The 19,291-nt window shown below is 47.3% G+C and overlaps 1 protein-coding gene across 4 annotated transcripts in view; it reads right to left on the bottom strand.

The window, feature by feature from the left end:
* The window catches only part of LOC105200210 (dachshund homolog 2), a 194,611-nt gene extending 179,958 nt beyond the window's left edge, over positions 1 to 14,653 (bottom strand). For 2 of the 4 annotated variants that reach the window (XM_026138009.2, XM_026138010.2), the window contains exon 1: positions 12,908 to 14,653. In XM_026138009.2, the coding sequence (XP_025993794.1) occupies positions 12,908 to 13,710 (803 nt within the window). In that variant the 5' untranslated portion in view covers positions 13,711 to 14,653. The remainder of the gene's footprint in view (positions 1 to 12,907) is intronic. The other 2 variants (XM_026138007.2, XM_026138008.2) reach the window with 2 other exon arrangements.
* Between the last annotated feature and the right edge of the window lie 4,638 nt (positions 14,654 to 19,291).

The raw sequence follows: 19,291 nt of genomic DNA on the forward strand, positions 1-19,291 counted from the left end.
AGAAGACGCCATAACGAGCGACGTTGATAAATAGCGAACGCTTTCGAGAGCCAGAATCCCGCGTAATTACATGCCTATGCTCGCTCGTGGATACTCGCCGTGCGCAACAGTCAAGATTCTCAAGCGTCCGAACAGATCGTTTTGTTCGATTCTATCTTGATCGAAAATTATCCTCGACTATTCTTGAAATATTATAATAACACATCGATTCTTGATACTTTAACCACTATGAATTAACAGTAATCTGAAAATGATCAATTTCGTTTTATAAACTCCATTTTATAATCTCCGAAATGTAGAGGAAAGTCGCCAATGGACTTCCTAAATCGGCACTCCCGTATTTCTCAGAAACTAAACATTATTGCACTGTATTAATACCGATAGAAACATGATCGGCTTAGATCATTAAAAAAATAAAAAACGGTTGATACATTTATTTTTTTTTTCTATATAAAGTTTGCTAAAAACGAATTCTTGAAAAACAAAAATAAAATGTGCACAATTTCTTGTGCAAATTGCACAGTTGAAACAGTAGTGAATATATTATTCATAATATTAGATCATTTTACACGTTTGTAGCTTCCTAAAACGGTTTTGTTCATATTTTTCTTTTTCATAATTTCCCCGTAATATGAAACATAAAATCGTTTTGCGTAAAGCGGACCTCTCCATGAGACTGGAGCAAAAACAAAAACAAATGAATGTATTGGCGACTTTCCTTCAACAGTATTTCCTCATACACTTTCAGTTTGAGTTATTAAAAATATTCTTTCCTCCGTGTCACTCGCTGCTGCATCCGCTCTAATTAATTCACGCTCATCGCGATTCGTTATCGCTCGGGCCCCTCGTCAAAACGACAAATATAGAGAGCACCTGCCTGCGGAATCGTCGCCGACGCGATCGACAAACCGATCGGATATTCCGGAGCGGATAACGCGATATCCACGCCACTGCGAGCACGACGTGGTCGGATGTATCAATGTCAAGCACTAATAACACCTCGGCTGTTCGTTCGCGGGCCCCCGAACTGTGTATAACAACAACGGGTTGGCAGCTAATTCCGAACAATGATATAATTACATATTATTCGTTGTTATCTTCCGAGTACGCATGGCTACGCAGCGAATTAAAAGATTGCGCGTTACATGACGAGCATGGCAGCGTTAGGCACAAGGAACAACCGTCCGTCGGTCAGGATAAGTAATCTACGCTGGAAAACGTAAATTAAGATACAACTTTTTCGAGTGTGTTAAAAACTTTGCGGCGCGATCGTGACCGCGTAAGAAATTCACCGTTCGCACACCATCACCGGCCGTGATTAAAAATTGGGCTTATATAGCTCGGGTGGCAAAAAGAGACGACCTAACAATCGTTAGTCGGTAGACTTTGAAGGGAGCCCGATCGCAATTAGAAGTTTAAATAGCAAAAAGAGATGCAGGAACGGAGTGTAGCCGTAGGATCGCTATCCTCGCTTCTTTTTCGGTCATCGTCGGAGAGGTCGTAGACCGAATCGTTTCGCATTATTTGCATGCTGTTATGCTTGGATTGGGAGTGTATGCACGGCAGGGCGCCCCTCCCCTTTCGTCGATCTCGTCGAGATCGCCTAGATCGCGGAGAGAGAAAGAGAGAGAGAAAGGAAGATGGAATCGGATGATTCACTCCACGAGATTACACCAGAAATGGCGTGCCAGTCTAGAGCCGGTTTCCTTCGCCGGGCGCTCCGGCATCGCGATGCCGTGTTAATGAAAGGGCAATTTCGATGCCTGATGCCAAAAACGATTCGGACTCGAGTCGCGGCTGTCGAATGCATATTTCTTAGACCGAGCTTAATAGCCCGGCGCGGACTCGTTGATTTAGAATAAATATCCTTGCTTGCGCGATATCGCGAAATCTCAGAAAAATGTACTGCGATTCGCGATAACAATCGTATACACCGCTCGTATTTTAGAACGTACTTAACACGCGATCGCTCGTTTTTCCTCGGTCGGTAAGATATCCGATTTTCAACGACAAAATCTCCAACAGCCAGAACTGTACGCAAATCGCGCGTACTTGCGATCAAACAAATGATCACCGTTCAATCTAGTCCGCGCGTAACGATCGATAATAGTTATCGCTGGTTATCCCGCCGCCTTCCTCTTCCATCTCGCTCGCTCGCTCGCTCTCTCTCTCTCTTCTCCTGCATCGTCAGCAACTATGAAGACTATCGAGAAGAACCTAGAGGCACTAACTTCGCCACGGATTCTCGCGTAACTTGCTCGATCGATATCTCCAAGTCACGCGGTATTTATCCCGTAAGCCTACATTCATAGCCGTGTGAGAAAGGGAAAAGCGCGTAAACGGTCGCGCGTAAAACCGAGGCAGACGTCCGCGATCGCCGGAAGACGTGCATAGACTCGAAAGGGAAGGAGAAAGAGAGACAGACAGACAGACAGACAGAAATGTAGAGACGGCGACGGGGCCCGCGGAGGAAGAAGGAGCGGAATACCAAGGAGGAGAGGTGGCATGCGTGCATCACGCGAACGGACCGCACGCGTGTAAAGATGGCTCCTCGCCTCGCCCGCTCGCTCGCCCGACAAACCGGCAAACGCCGGTCGAGTTGGCTGACTGGGCTGACGACTTCGCAGCCTGGGCACCCTTCAAGGGTATATCACAGGGGCTATCAGGCGTCCATGTACGTAAGATCGACTCGACATCGAGTGTAGGGATCATTACTATAGGAGCAGCTACCCGAGAGCCCGATTTTGATTGACGCGCGACGTTGCGCCAAACTCGACGGCACGCGAGGCAAACAGACGGTTTCGCTTGAGCTGCCGTTGCTCTGCCTCCACGATCGGTACCGATTTCGCCTCGTCCAAGTCGCAAACAATCGCGCGCGATTTCGGCGCCATGCATCGTGCCACAACGCGCGCGGTGCGGCGCGGCGCGGCGGAGGCCGAGGCGTTTCGAGGCGGCTCCAGGCCTTCGAGTGTACCGTACCTGTGTGAGAGGTACGGTATCCTTTCATAACACTAGCTTATCCGCGATATCGTAACAAACGAAGAAAGTAAATCACGTTAATTATAGGCAGCCACGATGCTAATCTCTAACGTTTGCGCAATCGATCCGGATAAGCGTGTATAGCTCGGGACGAGCGTACGAGTTCTAACAACGACTTGATTTCTCTTAAAAGTCCAAGTTCTAACTGCCACCTAGCTTCTCGGGTGGTCTCGTGCGTCGTTTAATTACCGTGTGTAACGAGTTGGAGTGGCTAGCGTGCGCACGAAGCGGCGGGGGCCCCCCCTCTCGCGAAAGGGGTGCGATATGCTCGCTGACGTCGTCCACGAATCACTCGAAATTACCGAGTATCGTTGTGACAGGCCGAAAGGCGGAAGGGGCGCCTTTCGTGCAGTTTGCACACAGTCCGCTCGACCGTATACCGTCGACGAAAACTTGAAATTCGTTTGGACTATGGCATTCCGACGTGAGTCGACGACGACGACGATTATAATGCCACAGCGATATTGCCCGGGTGACGCGTAATTGTGGCAATTACGTAACACACTACCGACCAACGCGGCGACATTTTCGCAGCTTGAGAAGCTCTCTTGCGTCGCATACACGTTTCGTAATTCTGCGCTTACGGGGCGGGGAAAATATATATCAGCAAACATATATTTATCTAGTCGAGATATTTGCTACTTAGTAATAATTCGATAATCGAGCGCGTATCTCGACGGAATGTTTACGAAATGGTTCCCATATCATTTCCGGCCAATCAATCATTCGTAAATTATATATATATATATACGAATACGATAGGAATATTTTGTACCGTGCGAATAGAATTGAGGTAAACGATATATTTCGACACTCGAATGACCAAGGCAACCTAGGCGAGACAAGCGGTTTACCATTTCACGAATGACATCGCAAACAACGATATCGTGAAGATAATAACTCGGTCTAGGTATGCAAACAAACACATGGATACGGAATAAAAAGACGCAGAAGAAACTTAATCGTCTAATGCGAATCTCCACTATCGGATATGAGCGATTACGATAATAAGAAAGCAATATAGCCGAGCAGTATAGGATTCGTACTGACCCTCGGATCGATTCCGTTAAATCTGCGGCCGCATAAAATTGTTGCCGTAAAGGATTTACGAACCCGAGCACGCCGGTAGCACGACACGTCCACGACGAGACCCGGCTACTATCGAGGCACGGCTTACTCGACGTGAACACGCGATTGCATGTACAAACGCGGGATTCTTAAACGTGTCTCCCAAGAGAGATGGTTAAGAGCCCGTCGCTCGCGTCGAATGTTTTCTGTAATGTGGACACGATACTCTGAGGAATCCATAAAGCAATATCGATTGAGGAGAGAAACTGCTTTATATCGCGATCTCTATATTTATTACTGCATGCAAACCTTTTCCATGAACTCCCTCGACATTCGCATCATCGTTTATAATGAAACGCAGTTTGTCTTATGAGGGGAGATTTTTCGAAATTTTCAATTTCTCGACCTATCAATTAATCAATCTATTAATTAATCTATCTTGAATTTGCAAATTATTTCACATTATTGAGACGTGTAATGAATATTCGTGTACTTTGCTCGACACGGGAACGATTGCAATCTCGGGGATAAAAACAGAGACGGATTAAGGACCCTTGTTTCACTCGGTGAGTTGCTAGGTTTCACCGGCCTATCAGACGAGTGAGAAAGATGCGCTCTTGGGGATTGTTCTTTGCGAGGGTGGCGGAGTCGCAACAAGGGGAAAGGATAAAATGGGACTCGTGGGTACCGTCGCTACAATCAGCTGTTTTAATGTGGGTCACTGGCTTGCACAGAAACAATCGATTTTGGTTCCTGCGATGTGACGGGGGGGCCAATGTTAAAAGTATATAACGCAACCCGAGCGCTTTTATGAACAACGAAGCTTTACAATCAACGCCACCAATCTTGCCGCGTTTCTGGCTCGAAGATCAATTTGCGTTTCGATAAAAAAATCTTTGCGTTTTTTGAAATAAAATCTGCTAGGATCGAATGCATTCGAACATCAAGTAATTTACGGTAAAATAATTTGAAAGTTATATGGACAATGTAATCCCAAAATAATTGAATCTAGAGAAAAGGAAAGAGTTGCCAAATGCGTACTACTAAAGTTACTTTTATTATATTTCTTATTTAGTACTGATGTGTAATAAACAAACTGTAGCTTGATGTTTCAGCTACTATATGCTGCATATTAATTTTTCATCGATAACAAATTTTATAAGCCTTTTAGCATGTTGCAAAAGGCACAATTCAAGTGATTGATTGCTTAAATCATACCTGTGGATTTCTTAAATCGTATCGACTTTGACAATATCAATTTATAAATTAAAATAATTATAAATATAACGAATCATTAATTAATATTAATTTTATTAATATTACATTTAAAAAAAAGTCAAATATTTAATTAAAATTAGGAAATAATGAGCTCAAGCGCCACGCAGGATGTCAGACGCAAATAAATAAATCACAGCATAAATCCAATGTCAAGTAAACGTTTTGACCTTTAATGACGATTTTCCTCAGTGCAGATTTACAAGTCTATAAAACAACAAAATAATCGCACTAATTAAGATATAAACTTATCAAAATAAACAAATAAGGATCAAAAATAAAAATAAGTTACCGAACAAACAGAGATTGTGCAAAACCGCTATGTACATCTATTGTCTTTGCACACGCTCTGTGAGATCTTTTATTATGCTAAGACGTTGAAAGAAGATGTACATCGCGGTTTCGCACAATCTCTATTTGTTCGGTAATTTGTTTTTATTTTTGATCTTTATTTGTTTATTTCGATAATTTCATATTTTAATTAGTACAATTATTTTGTTGTTTTATAGACTTGTAAATCTGTACTGAGGAAGACCGTCATTAAAGGTCGAAACGTTCGCTTGACATTGGATTTATGCTGTGATTTATTTATTTGCGTCTGACATCCTGCGTGGCGCTTGAGCTCATTATTTCCTAATTTTAATTTATTTATAAGAGCCTTAACCTTTGTTTATTTTGTTTGTCAAATATTTAATATTTGATAAATAAAAGTAATAGAAAGATAAGGATGATCGAAATAAAACTGATTTGAATTAATTTTTGCAATTATATATTTTTACAACACAACTGGAAAGCCTTCTACGGTCGCAGCTAGATCTTCGTGTTTGTTTTTATTTGTGTGATTTTATATACCTCCCTCGAATTCAATGAACCGCGCGCCGAATTATTTTTTCAGTCATAACACAGCTCTACATTGAACAAGATTAGGTAATATTACGTATGATTAAATTTGAAATTAATATTAACCCTTCTCCACCCCCTGAAAAAATTGTAAAAAATTTGTACTTGAAATTGTAAAGAATTCTTATTCAATATAGAGCTGTGTTATAACTAAAAAAACAATTCGACGCGCAGTTTATTGAATTCGACGAACGTATAAAAAATCACACAAATAAAAACAAGCACGAAGATCTAGCTGCGACCGTAGAAGGCTTTCAAGTTGTGTTGTTTCTCTTTAACGGTCAAATATCTCTCTACTTTATATATTTTTATCATAACAAAATTATTAGATTTATTATTATCCCTCATCAGTCCTACATTAATACAATCCTTTATTGTAATAAAATTTATGGTAGTATAATTTAGGAAACTTGATTTTGATAAAAGTATCGATTTAATCTTTATAATAATTGCAAATACGTATTGTATATACAATGAATGTAAAATATTCTACAATAAATCTTCTTTTATGAAAATATAAAAATTCAATATAAAATCACATTATCAGCTACATAAATCGATCAAAAATCAACGTTAATTGCACCTGATTTCTTAAAGTTATTAAGATGCATAAAACAAGATGTAATCTATTCTATTTTTGTCTATATTGCTCATTTCTCATTTATTTCATATTCTTGTCATTAAACGTCACTTATTATATCGAGTAAAACTATAAAATGTTCATGAGATTCCGACGACCGACAAGCATTCAGCAACTTTTCCTTACTTTCACATCTATTTGATCTAATAAGTACAAAATGAAATAAAAACGCTAGAAAATCAATCGTATTAAAATTGCATATGTGTATATTTCTAAATAACGCGTAGAAATACGTTCTACAAAAGAATCGATTTGTCCAAATAATACAAGAAACGACGGGAGAAATTAACTGCAGTTGGGTCGAACCGTATCCATCAGCCCATCGTGATTGGCGAGAATACGTGTTAACGGCAGGAAATACAAAATACCACGCCGTATCGACAGCAACAGTCGCGTATTTAACGCCCTAAATTGGGAGCCTTTCTCAGGTTCTCCGTCGAGCGCACGGCACGATAGAAGAACACATCGGGGAACGCCGAAAGGGAAACGCGGAACGGGAGCCTGGCGCCATTGCGATACAATACAGGGCCCCGATGACTTGCATTTGTATCTCGCCATCAAGAGGCCCCGTGATTATAGCCATGGGCCCGCTCGCATCCTGCTCTCTCTCCCGGCTCTCCTCTCCTTTCTGGACGTATCGTACACGGGTTCCCATCGTCCTCGAGAAACGATCTCGTCTTGCCGCATGCAGACGGTCGGCAGACGATGCAGATCGCGATAATAATATTGTGACTTTATCGTGCACGCGCAGCCAACACATATTCTCCTCTCTCTGGATGCAAATTAACGCTCTCCTTTAATCGCTCCGAACTCGCGCAATTAGAATGCACAGCATTCTGATTATTCAGATGCCTTGCGATTCATTGAAAGTATCGAAAGAGTGGCGACGACTAAATGTTTTGCATTGAATTCAGAGAAGATATATTATGACATAATGACAAATTCGTATTCCAAGCTTAATAAATTTTGTAAGAAGAGGAAGGAGCAAAAGATGCGGATATTTAACGTCGTTACATCGGTCGGCCATCTTTGGAAGCGTTGTAGAAGCGAGCAGCGAGTTAAAAAGGAGGGAAAGTACGGAGAAACAACGAGAGAAAGAGCGGTAAGATGGGTGGGTGGGTGGATAGATGGGTGGGTAGCTCGGTTTAATCCTTCTTGTTTGTCTTTGCATTAATTATCCAGAATTAAGAACGTTGCCCAGCCGCGGCGCCGCGCGCAGCCGGATTACTGGCTTTATTATTACTTGTTGCAGATTATTAATTACCGAGAATTACGAGCGAAGCGCGGGAGTAGGCTGGGTGGTGATGGCGGACGATATCGTGGATGGGGGGGGTGGCGGACGGATGCTGGGAAGAAAGGCACCCCTCTCAGATTTGTGTTTTCAATTAATTTCCGTAAATTAAGAACGATTGTAAGAAGAGATTAGTGACCGCTGGCCGTGCTTGGAGGATGGATTCCATAAATGGAGAAGGTCGCTCCGCGCTCCGGTTTTCCTCCCGAGTGGCGTCGAGTAATTAAACAACTCGGTAAACCACCGCGAGTCGGTTTAACAACCACAGTTGTTAAACCGACAAACAAATGAATAAATGAACGATACCGATGTCATAAACGTAACGTTAAATAGCTCGACTATACGAACTCCGAAATAGCCAATAACGACCGGCATCCGGATGCGTTAACGATGCACTCGGATTTTTCAATCGAGGCGGAACAGTTCCCGGTTTTTTTTATCAATAAAAAGCCGGAGCGCAGCCGTGTTTCGTTACCGTATATATATTATAAAGTTCAAGGCTTATCCGCCTCGCGGTTTTCATCGATTGAAGTTGCCTGAATTATTCTCACGATACTGACGCACAGTAGCGGCGAACGTGCGGACTTCGTTTTCGGTTATGGGATTAATCGACAAGCAGATTTAATAGAGAGACACGCACGCACGCACGCACGCACGCATTCACTCACGCACGTCGTGGGTGAGTCTACGAACGCGTGTACATACGAAACGGCGGCAACAACATGCGCGTATATCTCGATGAAAAGTAATGCTAACAATGGGGTCATGCGAGCCTTTATAATATCACGCTGGCGGCCCAATTCCCTGCGCAGGATACGTAACGGGGAAAAAAGGCCGAGGCCTGCCAGCTGCTGTAAACGATACAATTACCAGATAGATACGTGTTCGTATACAGAGAGAAAGGAAGAGGAAAAGAGACATAGAGTAGCAGAGGAGGAGGGGGGGGGGGAGAAGAAGAGGAGATGATCGTTCTCCACTCGACGTCGCTGTAGCAAAAGAATCGAGCGATCCCTTTTCGAGATGTCCGTCCGTCAAATAATATCGCGACGCTTCCCGAGAGTGCATGGCCGCGGAGAGAGCACAGTCGCGTTCATACGAGGACTTTACCGAGCCCTATTTGTGTATTCGTGCAGTTAACACGAGCGCATAGATATTAAAAGCTTACGTAGCCTATAACCACGCATCGGCGCACGGCAACAACCAGGAGCTGGGAGGAGCGAGCAGAGGAAATAAATATTAATAACGGCTTTCTGCTGCCATCTCTCTCTCTCTTTCTCTCCCTCTCTCTCTCTCTTTGTCAGGCTCTCGCTCTCCCTCTCCTCGTCCCTCTCTTCACTGGTTCTATTCTCTGTATACCCCTCCTTTCTCTCTCCCCCTTCCCGTCTCTCTCCCCTGTGTCTCTCGCTCTCTCACAATATGTCTGTGCATTGTTAGGGCCATTACGGGAGCCAATTAATCTATGCACAATTTTATAATTAAACGGCTAATAGCGCATAGAATTATAGTCCAGGGCCGCGCGCACTCCCACGTACTTCCAACTGGCTGTTGTTATATCAGGTATACTGAGCGCCACGCTCGATAGGAATAAGGAAGAATGAAGAAAAACCACGCATTTCCCCCTTTCCCCTTCCTCCGTTTGCAGATTCTCTGTTTTTTCCCCTTTTTTTCTCTTTGTCTCCTCGACGCGACCTCTTTTCACGAATTCCCAATTAGAGGCTCGATTCCAAACAGGCGGTTTGCGAGGCGAGGCGAGGCGAGGCGATCGTTCGTTCGTTCGTTCGTTCGTCCGACCGAGTTAGGCAAATTAATTAATATAATTGACTCGTCTCGTTAGTTGTGCGCAACGCGGCCGCGTTATTTCCTCGCCGATTATCGTAGGGCCCGTATCGACTTATATGCATGATATACGACGCGCGCAATTATTGCAGTCGATTACTTTTCAGGCTATAACAGGAATATCTATCGGCGTTCTCGGAATCGGATAGCGACCACCCTGTCTCGGACCTTTGCGTCTTAAGGACGTGCCGGAACGACGGACGGCGTCTAACAGGGAGGAAATCTCGCGATAAGAAATAAACGCGGTATTTAAAAATACAGCGCCATGCCGCGGTAACGATTCACGCATTGTGCGTTCGTTACACAGAACGCATGTCCCGACACGCGCGTTTGCCGCGGCCGGTTCTCTTTCTTTCTCTCTCTCTCTCTCTAACGGCATTATAACTCCACATTCGTCGTTGTCGCCTGCATACCTCGCTTTTTAACACTATTACCGAACACGAAAATACGGCGCGTCCGGCGCAATCGGCTCTGTATCTACGGGCCATCCGGACGGAACAACGCACCCGGCGCCGCGCTGTAAACCGCAAGAAAAATCCCCCTGAATTATTGGTGCGGTTCTGGGCGCATGCTGTTGCATCGGTCCGATAGAAGCGGCGCGCGGGGTCGACGTGCAGCCGCTCTGCGTAGGTGTGCAAGTGCATGCGCGCACGTATTACATCGTCCGCGGGCGGGTGTGTGTTTGTTTCATCGTAGATGTGGCACGGCCGTGTGTACCCGTTGCTGCCACTACCGTTGCCGTGTATTATCAGAATGTAACGACGTCAACGCGATCGGACCGCACAGAACGCTCGTGTCGCAGCCTCTTGATCATCCTCGTTTTTCCCACTCGTCGTTTCGCTTTCCTACACTATCCGTTTCTCTGCGATCAGAGTTGTCGAAAGAGAACCGGTGAGAATTTTGAGAATAAACTGAAGAACCAAGAGCCAACTTTTTGTTTCATCTCGACGCGATAAATATAACGAATATTTCTGTGCACATCTATCTGCGCGCATGTCAATACTAATAACGATTCGTAAACTGTTCTTAATGCTATATCCATTGCAATTTAAAGAAAGAGCGTCGGACATAAAATCACTCGAGAGATAACAGCTTTCGTTTTCTAGATCGTAACATTATTCATAACGGAAGATAAAAATTAAGATAAGACTATTTGAGGGAATAGAGATGGTAAAATATCGAAAAACTGGTGATTTTTCAATCTTGCTAGAACTTGCGAGACCTTGAACCATCGCAATTATTCGAGGAAGAGCAACGTAGCGAGACGACGAAACGTGGTCGTGAAAAGCGAGATCCGCGCGAGCCGACGGCTCGCGGAACTCTGTTCTATGACTGCGACTCTGGATTATTTGGATCCCTGCGATCCCTGCGAGCTTCCTCCTTCTACCTCTCTCGCGCTCGCTCTCTCCTTCTAGCTTATCTCTCTAGCTCTTTCACTCCGTCCCTCGGGATATCCCTCGGTTCCCTCTCGCTCGGTCCCTCTCCGTGTCGCGTTGAATCCGTTTCCGTTGTGACTGCCGCTGCGCATCGCACGCCGAACAAGTATTGCCCATTTGCCGCGCGATTCACGGCCCGTCGCGAACATCGAAAGATCTCGGCCGTATCGTAGCAATTAAACATAGCGAGCGATTGATTCGTCGAGAGTACATCGAGCGGAATTGTCGAACCTATTGGTCGAAACGAAACGTTGATCGATAGGATGATTCGGATTGACAGACCACGTCGAGAGGACAACATTTTCTCCGACGACCTTAAATCCCCTCGTTCCGTTTACCATTCCGTTTCGTCTGTCGTCTACACCTCGTGGGTGGGGTGCGAGAGAGCTTGTACAACCAGACTCTCTTCCTCTTGCCCGGCATCCTCTCTTTCTCTCCCTTCGGGGACGATTCATTCAGAGAAACTGCCGTGAAAGGGACACCTGTTGGCGCGGGAACTCGGTGACAATCCTAGAAACGAGGAGCACGTGCCGCGGCCACACACGACTGGAATATCTTAATTTTCTATTGCACGGTGCGTCGAACGATCGCTCTATTTCGTGAATATAATTTTACAAGCAGGTGTGCGATATGTCTCTCATTTTGACGCAACCATCTTCAATGCAAATAAAGTTATTCTCGATATGGCATTCCTTCCAAACCGCAAAATGCAATTTCGCGAAGCAATTTCACGATGCATGAGGATCGCTCGTGAACTGCCTATACGAAAAGGCCCGAGGGTCACCGGGAGCTGTTTTCGACGATGATCAAGTCTTAAGGAGCGGTAGGTGGTGCACAATTAAAGTACTTTTTGGCGGACTGGTAGCGTGAAAGCCAAGCCAAGGTACGGGGCGAAGATAAAGTGCTGCCCAGCGGCGACACCGTGCGTTATTAATGTATGCGAGGATCGTAGCTTCCGTTCGTAGCAACGGCGCTCAAGAATGCGCGTTGAGGCGTTCAGTATGCGAGTGTTATTTCCGGAATCTTCTTCTCCTTATCTCATTATCGAAATGGAGTGGCATTAATTATGGATAACAGTCGACAAACATCTGCTACTCGTCGCTATTACGGATAGGATTCCTTTTCAGAAAGATTCGAAATATCGTGGCAACGAGGCAACAATTGCCATGAGTAAGAAAAATTAGTTTCATTCAGATTACTACGAGTCACGGTCTTAAAAGCTCCGCTCTCTCTTTTGTCCTGAATCTTCTGCATATTAATCATCAGCTATCAATCGAACGTCGCGAATTTGGAGTAAGTTTTTTTGTTTTTATCTAGAAACGCCTGTTCGCGAATCGCAACGATCTAATCGACGAATAAGAATTGGATAGACGGAGAATCGCGTAATCGCGTAATCGCGTCCCTTCGAGCGTCGTCACGTACCTGGCTGTAGTGCAGTCCCTGTAAAGAATGTCGAAGTCCTTGCAGCTGAGCAGCTTGCACCGATTGACGCCGGGTTGGATGGCTCCGAGGCCGCGTAGAATCCTAACTTGCTCGACGTTACACACCAACGGCACGATATCCAGTCGCTTGAGCTTCGTGTAGACTGTGTGAAGGCCGCCCACGAGGTGTTTGAGGAACAGCTCGAAGGCCTGCGGCAGACAGAGCATCGTGTCGCCGGCGATGATAAACGCGGCGACCTTTTGGCCGCGGTAATCGACCAACTTGCACTCGTTGGCGGTAGGATCGCTCGTGCTAATCGGCGGTGGACTATTGTAAGATCTCGGTGGTAGAACCGCGTGATGGGCTGCCATCAGTTCCAGCGGGGAGCCATGGTGTCCGCTCAGCATACCACCGAGCTGGCCCAGCAGTCCCAGTCCCGGTGGCGGGAGTCCCGGCATACGAGGCACCATACCCGGCGGTGCCCCGTGGCCGCTCCCGGCCGACAACGGCGGCGGACTCAAAGGAAGGCCCTGAGGTGGTGAACCTCTCGTGGGCGAGCCTGGTGTCGGCACACCGCGATGCTGTGATTGTTGCTGTTGCTGATGATCGCGGATCTGATCGCGCCCGTGCGACTGCTGATGAGACGGCGGCGGTTGATGCTGACTGCCGTGGAGCTGCTGCTGTTGCTGCTGCTGTTGCTGGCTCTGTTGCGTCGACGGGCTGTGAGGATGTTTCGGACTGCCGGTTATGGGACTGGCACGACTGCTGTGATCGGAAGAGCTGTCCATCGCTCCGTGGTCCATGGAGAGTCGGAAACGCGCGTTCCTATTCTTCCTGCGACTCGTAGAGACGACGTGACACTCTGGCGCGTTTTTGTCGCCAGCGATACGCTCCGTGCCTCTGACGTTCTCGTCACCGCGCGTGTCACTGTGTTCGCCCACTGGCCAGTATCGTAACGACTCGAGCGATCGAGCGTGGATTGCCTCAATGCATGTTAAAGCCGTTTCTTCTTCCGCAATCCTCTTTGTGGGCTTTCGTATGATGCTCCGATAAGTATCATAAAAAGATTTATTCTCCAAATGACTAACGTCCCTCGAACGTGCCGCTTATCACACTACCAAGAATCGTGCGTGCGTCTTGGCACACGTCAGACCACACGATTTTTTCAGTCTTCATACGCACGTTAACTTCTATGTCCATAACAAACTTTCAGTCCACTTTCAGTCCACTTCTAGTCCACTTTCAGAGCGTATTTTATTTTCACCGATCCATCGCGAGGATGTTCAATTCAACGACGACACAAGATGACAGAGTGGCTGACAGCACGCGCGTGACCAAAGTTATCGCGTAGACGACAGTAGTTGTATCGCGTCGAATTCGTCAACGAGACGTCAGCAAACTTGTTCACTGACTCACGACGATGCCTTCGTTTCACCAAAAAAAAAAAAAAATGGAAAGCGAATCGCGATAACGACACCGGATTACACGATAAAAACGCGTGAGCACGAGGGAACCGTAACGTGTATACGACTGTGACGATGTCAATGGCAAGATGACAACGAGGAAGACGACGGCAACGGCGACGGCGGCGGCAACTACGACGACGACGACGACGACGACGACGACGGCGACGACGACGGCGGCGATGATGGTGATGGCGGCGGCGACGGCGACGATGACGACGGAGGCGGCTGCCGCGGTAACTCGCAGGGACGCGCGTCGCTCGTTCTCAAAGTAGCAAACGCTCTCTCGGTCGAGTCCGGAGTATTTCCCTACCCAGTCACAGATGTAATAAATAAAAACATCAGTGGGAGCCCGACAAACGGGGAGGATGGGCGTTCTGTGCGCGCAACCGACTATCCGGTTGGCGGAGCCACCAGGGCGGCTGTTCTCGCTATTGGACGGCAGGCTCGCACTGTCTACGCCTTTCGAACCTTCCCCCGAGTGGCGGCGGCTCGGCCACCCGCCCCCCGCGTCCCCCACTATTTGCCAACCTCTGCCACCGACGTGGTAGACGACGACGACTACGCCGGTGAGGACGGTTCCGGGGGCTACCAACACAGAGGGACAACCAGACGCAGACGCGGCAGAGAGCCTGAGGACAGTACGACTGGAACGTACCGGCGACGCGAGTGGGGGATTTCTTCTTTTACCTTACCGCGTTTGTCTTCTTTCGTTGTAGGTCTTACGTTCTCTTTCCTGCCTCACTCGCTCGCGCTCGCGCGTATCTTTCCGCGCCCCACTCGCCGCTTTTATATCTTTCACTCTTGTCTCTTATTTCGCGTGCTGTTCCTCTCTCGCGGGCGTCTTGATTGTTACCCGCGCTCTCTCGAGTCTCGGCTCACTCTCTTGCTTCTTTCTTCGGCTGTCTCTATAGTGTCCACGCCATTTTCATCGTCGCGTTTCCTTTCGATCGCAAATTCTTTTACCTCGTTGCGTACGATTTCTTCTTTATTTAACAAATCTTTATTTTGTTTTTAATTTCTTCGGTATCGCTGTTTTCTCACTTTTCGCGTTCTCGATTCCTCGAGGTCGTATTGCCATTCTCACTTTTTTCTCGTACTTTCCTATCTTTCTGATGCTATTCTCGTCTCCTCCGCCCCTCCTCGCCCCTCCCACCGCCCTCCACGTTCTCCGAGTTCGCGCTCTCTCGCGCGACCAGCCCTCTCTGCCTGTGTTCTCGCTTTATCTCCTTCTTTCGTCATCCCCCTCTGCATCACGTGCGCACACACACGTACTGCCCGTGTCTATCTCTCTCCCTCTCTCTCTTCCACTGTTCCCTGTCCCTACGACGAAGAATGTCGCCAACGTTCGAATCGATCGCTCGCTTTCGCGCGCGCTGCCTCCCTTCTTCACCCTTCTGCCGTCCGCGAGCTCACTCCGCTACTCCTCCTCTATCTGCCCCTGCTCCTCTCCCTTCTCTACCTCCTCCTTCACCTTCACCTCCTCCTCCCCCTCCTCCTCAACCTTCTCCGCCACCCTCTCTACTCTTCCCTCAGATCTCCTCTACCATATTCGCCATCAGCATTACACGCGCGCACTTATTTCTTCTGTAGGTAACTCCGCTTTCCTTGCGATCTCTCTCCTGCTCTGCCACCCCTTTGCGCCTTCGCCCACCCTTAGTCCACCTGCCCTCTCTCTGCCGCGCGCGCCTCCGCGTTTCCTCCGCCTCTCCATCCCCACCAGTCCAGCACATAGGATAGTCTACGCTCTCCGTAGCCCGACACGGTTAGGGTATGGGTGCTTAATATCTTTGTGCCATACCCAAGGCGCCCGTATCCGCCGACAGTTCCTAGAGGTGAACTTTGCCGCGATCGAGTGCCTCGATTCGCGAGACAGAGATGAAAACCGTAGCCGTGCACACGGATACGAATAATTACACGAGTGAATGTAACAAACAAGACGCTTAATCTCGAGAGTAGATACATATCCGATTAAAAGGAGTTTCGCGAAAGGGGAAACTCAAGTTTTCGTATTATTTACATGTTAAATAATTAAATTGCTAAATATTATATATGCGCGATGTCTTATCTTGGACGAGGATAGAAAAACTAATTAACTTTTCCTTTTGAAGAAGCTTTAATCCCTGTATCTTAGACGCGTTTCTTGGCTCCGCTCAAGTGAAGTGCGAAAAATATCATACGGCAGGGAGGATACGAAGCCAGTCTCCCCGATTATCTCGTCATAGACGCTTCGTGGTTGGTAGTGACTGGAGGGGAAAAGAGTCTAGCGTTCTCTCCTCTCTTTTGGCCGGTCAACCCCTCATCGTCCCTCATCGGCCCGGTGACCCAGATTCGCTAGGGAGACCCTTCGCGATGCGAGTATCGTCGTGTATGTTTATATACCGATACGTCCGTGCGACCGTACGCACTTGCACACGGCTGTATTCGCGCTCACGTACAGATTCCACGCGGTCCGTAGATACATCTACTCGAAACAGCTGATCCCGTCACCTTATGGAGATCCCTAAACGAAGCGAGACCCCCCCCCCCTGGTCCTTATCTTTCATTGAGTGCGAGCGCACAAGCGAAAAGCCCGATCGCTATTCGTTTGCAAATCCAGCTTGCGTGTCGGCGTAAACTCTGTTCTCGACAGCCACACGTGTCGTCTCGCATATTAATTGGCATTCAGCATTTACGAGAATCATATTTTATTGTCAAGTTCAAGCAGGGCGCGACAGGTTTACTGTCTCGCAAAGTTCAAATTATGTGCATGCGTTACGATCGATTTGTCATACGTATAAATACAACAATCTAAAAATAACGATCAGTTATATTCGCTAATGACTATTCGCTAGCTACGATAATAATTCGAACAAGATTTACGAGTCAGGTGAGTCTGTAGACTGATATTCCTTCGACTTCGAAACCACTGCGGATATGCTAAATTTTGTGCGTGAACGTGTCGAGGGATGAAACTATAAGCTCGAGCAATTCGTTCAGAATGGAATAAGAATCGTTCTTTGTCTTGCGAGAGGACGATCGATCATGAGATCGATGCGCGTGGTCCGGACAAGTCGGAGAAGGCGGGCGGGGGAGGGGGGGGGGCGATCGGCAGGGGACCGATGTTTGCCGCGACCCAAACCACGTCCAATTAGTGGAATTAATACCGGCTGGGCTTTGGGGGAGCTAATGCCTCTGTGTGTGCATACCTACGGGTATGCGCGCCGATGACTGCACTTTCCTTCGTGCGTAATGAAGGACAATCCCGTCATCGTACCTATACCTCGATGCATTCGCTCGTGGAAGCGCGATCACCGCCTCCTCTCGTTCTGCGGTCACCGATGAAATTCCGTAAGTCTACAGACTATGTACGGCGGTGCTCCACTGAATCGTTAAGAAACCTGGCTGGCTAATTTCGCCCGACTATACCACCGGAAAGATTCGCGCGCAGTCGTTATGCACTTTGAAAAAAAAGACGGGCGTTACCGACGTATTAAATTTCAAAACGTATTCGATGTAAACATATTCGTATTAACTAATTACAATAATAATGTAGATAGTATCAATCGATATACCCTATATGTATCTCATTATTTCATATATATTCCGAAAAACGTCACCACGATCGACAGGCTGATTAAAATAAATGAAACGCCAAACTATAAAATAATCGCGACACGCGAGAGATTTAATAGCGACGAGAGAGAGAGAGAGAGTTTTCCTAATCTATTCTTTAGAGAGTTTCAGGCTCTCGATTATCGGAAATTTATTTCGGATATTACGCTCGATAGCACGCATATCGCTCCTTCGCTGCTCCCCTTCCCTGTCTATTTTTCGAAAGCACACCGATATCGCGCGCGCCTCTTGCTCGCGTTTGGCGCGCGAGGTTTGGCACGACGGGGAACGAAGCGAGCGAACGAGCGAGCGAGCGCCGGGCATTTTCAGACAGGCCACCGTGTGATACGCATTGTTCGTCCTGGACGTCGCCGCCGTCGCCACCGTAGTCCCTGTTACCGCTCGTTGCCCACCCCGCTACAGATACGCGCTTAGCGCAACACGGTGTGTTTGCATCGTGCATAGCTGTTACGTAACCCTCGTCATTGTTTGCGCATCGTCGTTACACGCCTATATGGAGAAAGGGAGGGTGGAGAGGGTGGTTTCGCCGTTACGAGCGAAAGGCGGGTGGAAAAAAAGGAGAAGCGGCGCCGCGCACGGACAGATTTTTGCCCATCCCGCATAGAGAATGTACACGACGAGCGCATGCATCTAGACGCGCAGTTGAGCAGACTCCTCTCGCGTCCGCGTCGGGAGGACTGCAACGAGAACAGGCCCGATTGCTCTTTTCGATGTTCACGCCGTGCGCGTTCACTGTATTTCCTTCCTCTGCCTCTCCCCCCCCCCTCTCTCTCTTTCTCTCTCTCTGTCTCTCTTAGCGGTACGCGCGGCGTTTCATCGTTGGATAACTCCCGCGGCGGATGAATATCGATCGTCACGAAGCTCTCACGCTGGAATATCGTGTGCGAATGCCAATTCTACCGTTTTAATTTTGCATCGCGGCATACGCGGCTATTGGAATCACAATCGCAGAATCAATCGGCAGTCGCCGTAGTCAAATTTGTCCGTTCGCCGGGCGAGAACAACAAGCGGGCGATATGCAAACGAGCGAGTGTCGGCGAAGAGGGACAGAGAATGCGGGAGATAGAGGGAGAGAGAGAAAGGAAGAGCGAGCGGAGCGGAGCGAAGCGGAGGGTGGGATGGTTTACATTTTCCAGATTGAAATGTTAACTCAGTAGAAAGGTGGTCGGCGTGCGTGTGCATTACGGCCGATAACCCGATAACGCCGAGCTGCGTCGGTGTATGCATCACGCCCTTACATCCAGCATCCCCGTTCTAGTCCGCAATGAAGCAATCACCGTCGATAAGCATTGTACAGGTCCGGCAC

This window comes from Solenopsis invicta, chromosome 12 (genome assembly GCF_016802725.1).
Source record: "Solenopsis invicta isolate M01_SB chromosome 12, UNIL_Sinv_3.0, whole genome shotgun sequence".
Taxonomy (NCBI): Eukaryota; Metazoa; Arthropoda; class Insecta; order Hymenoptera; family Formicidae; genus Solenopsis; species Solenopsis invicta.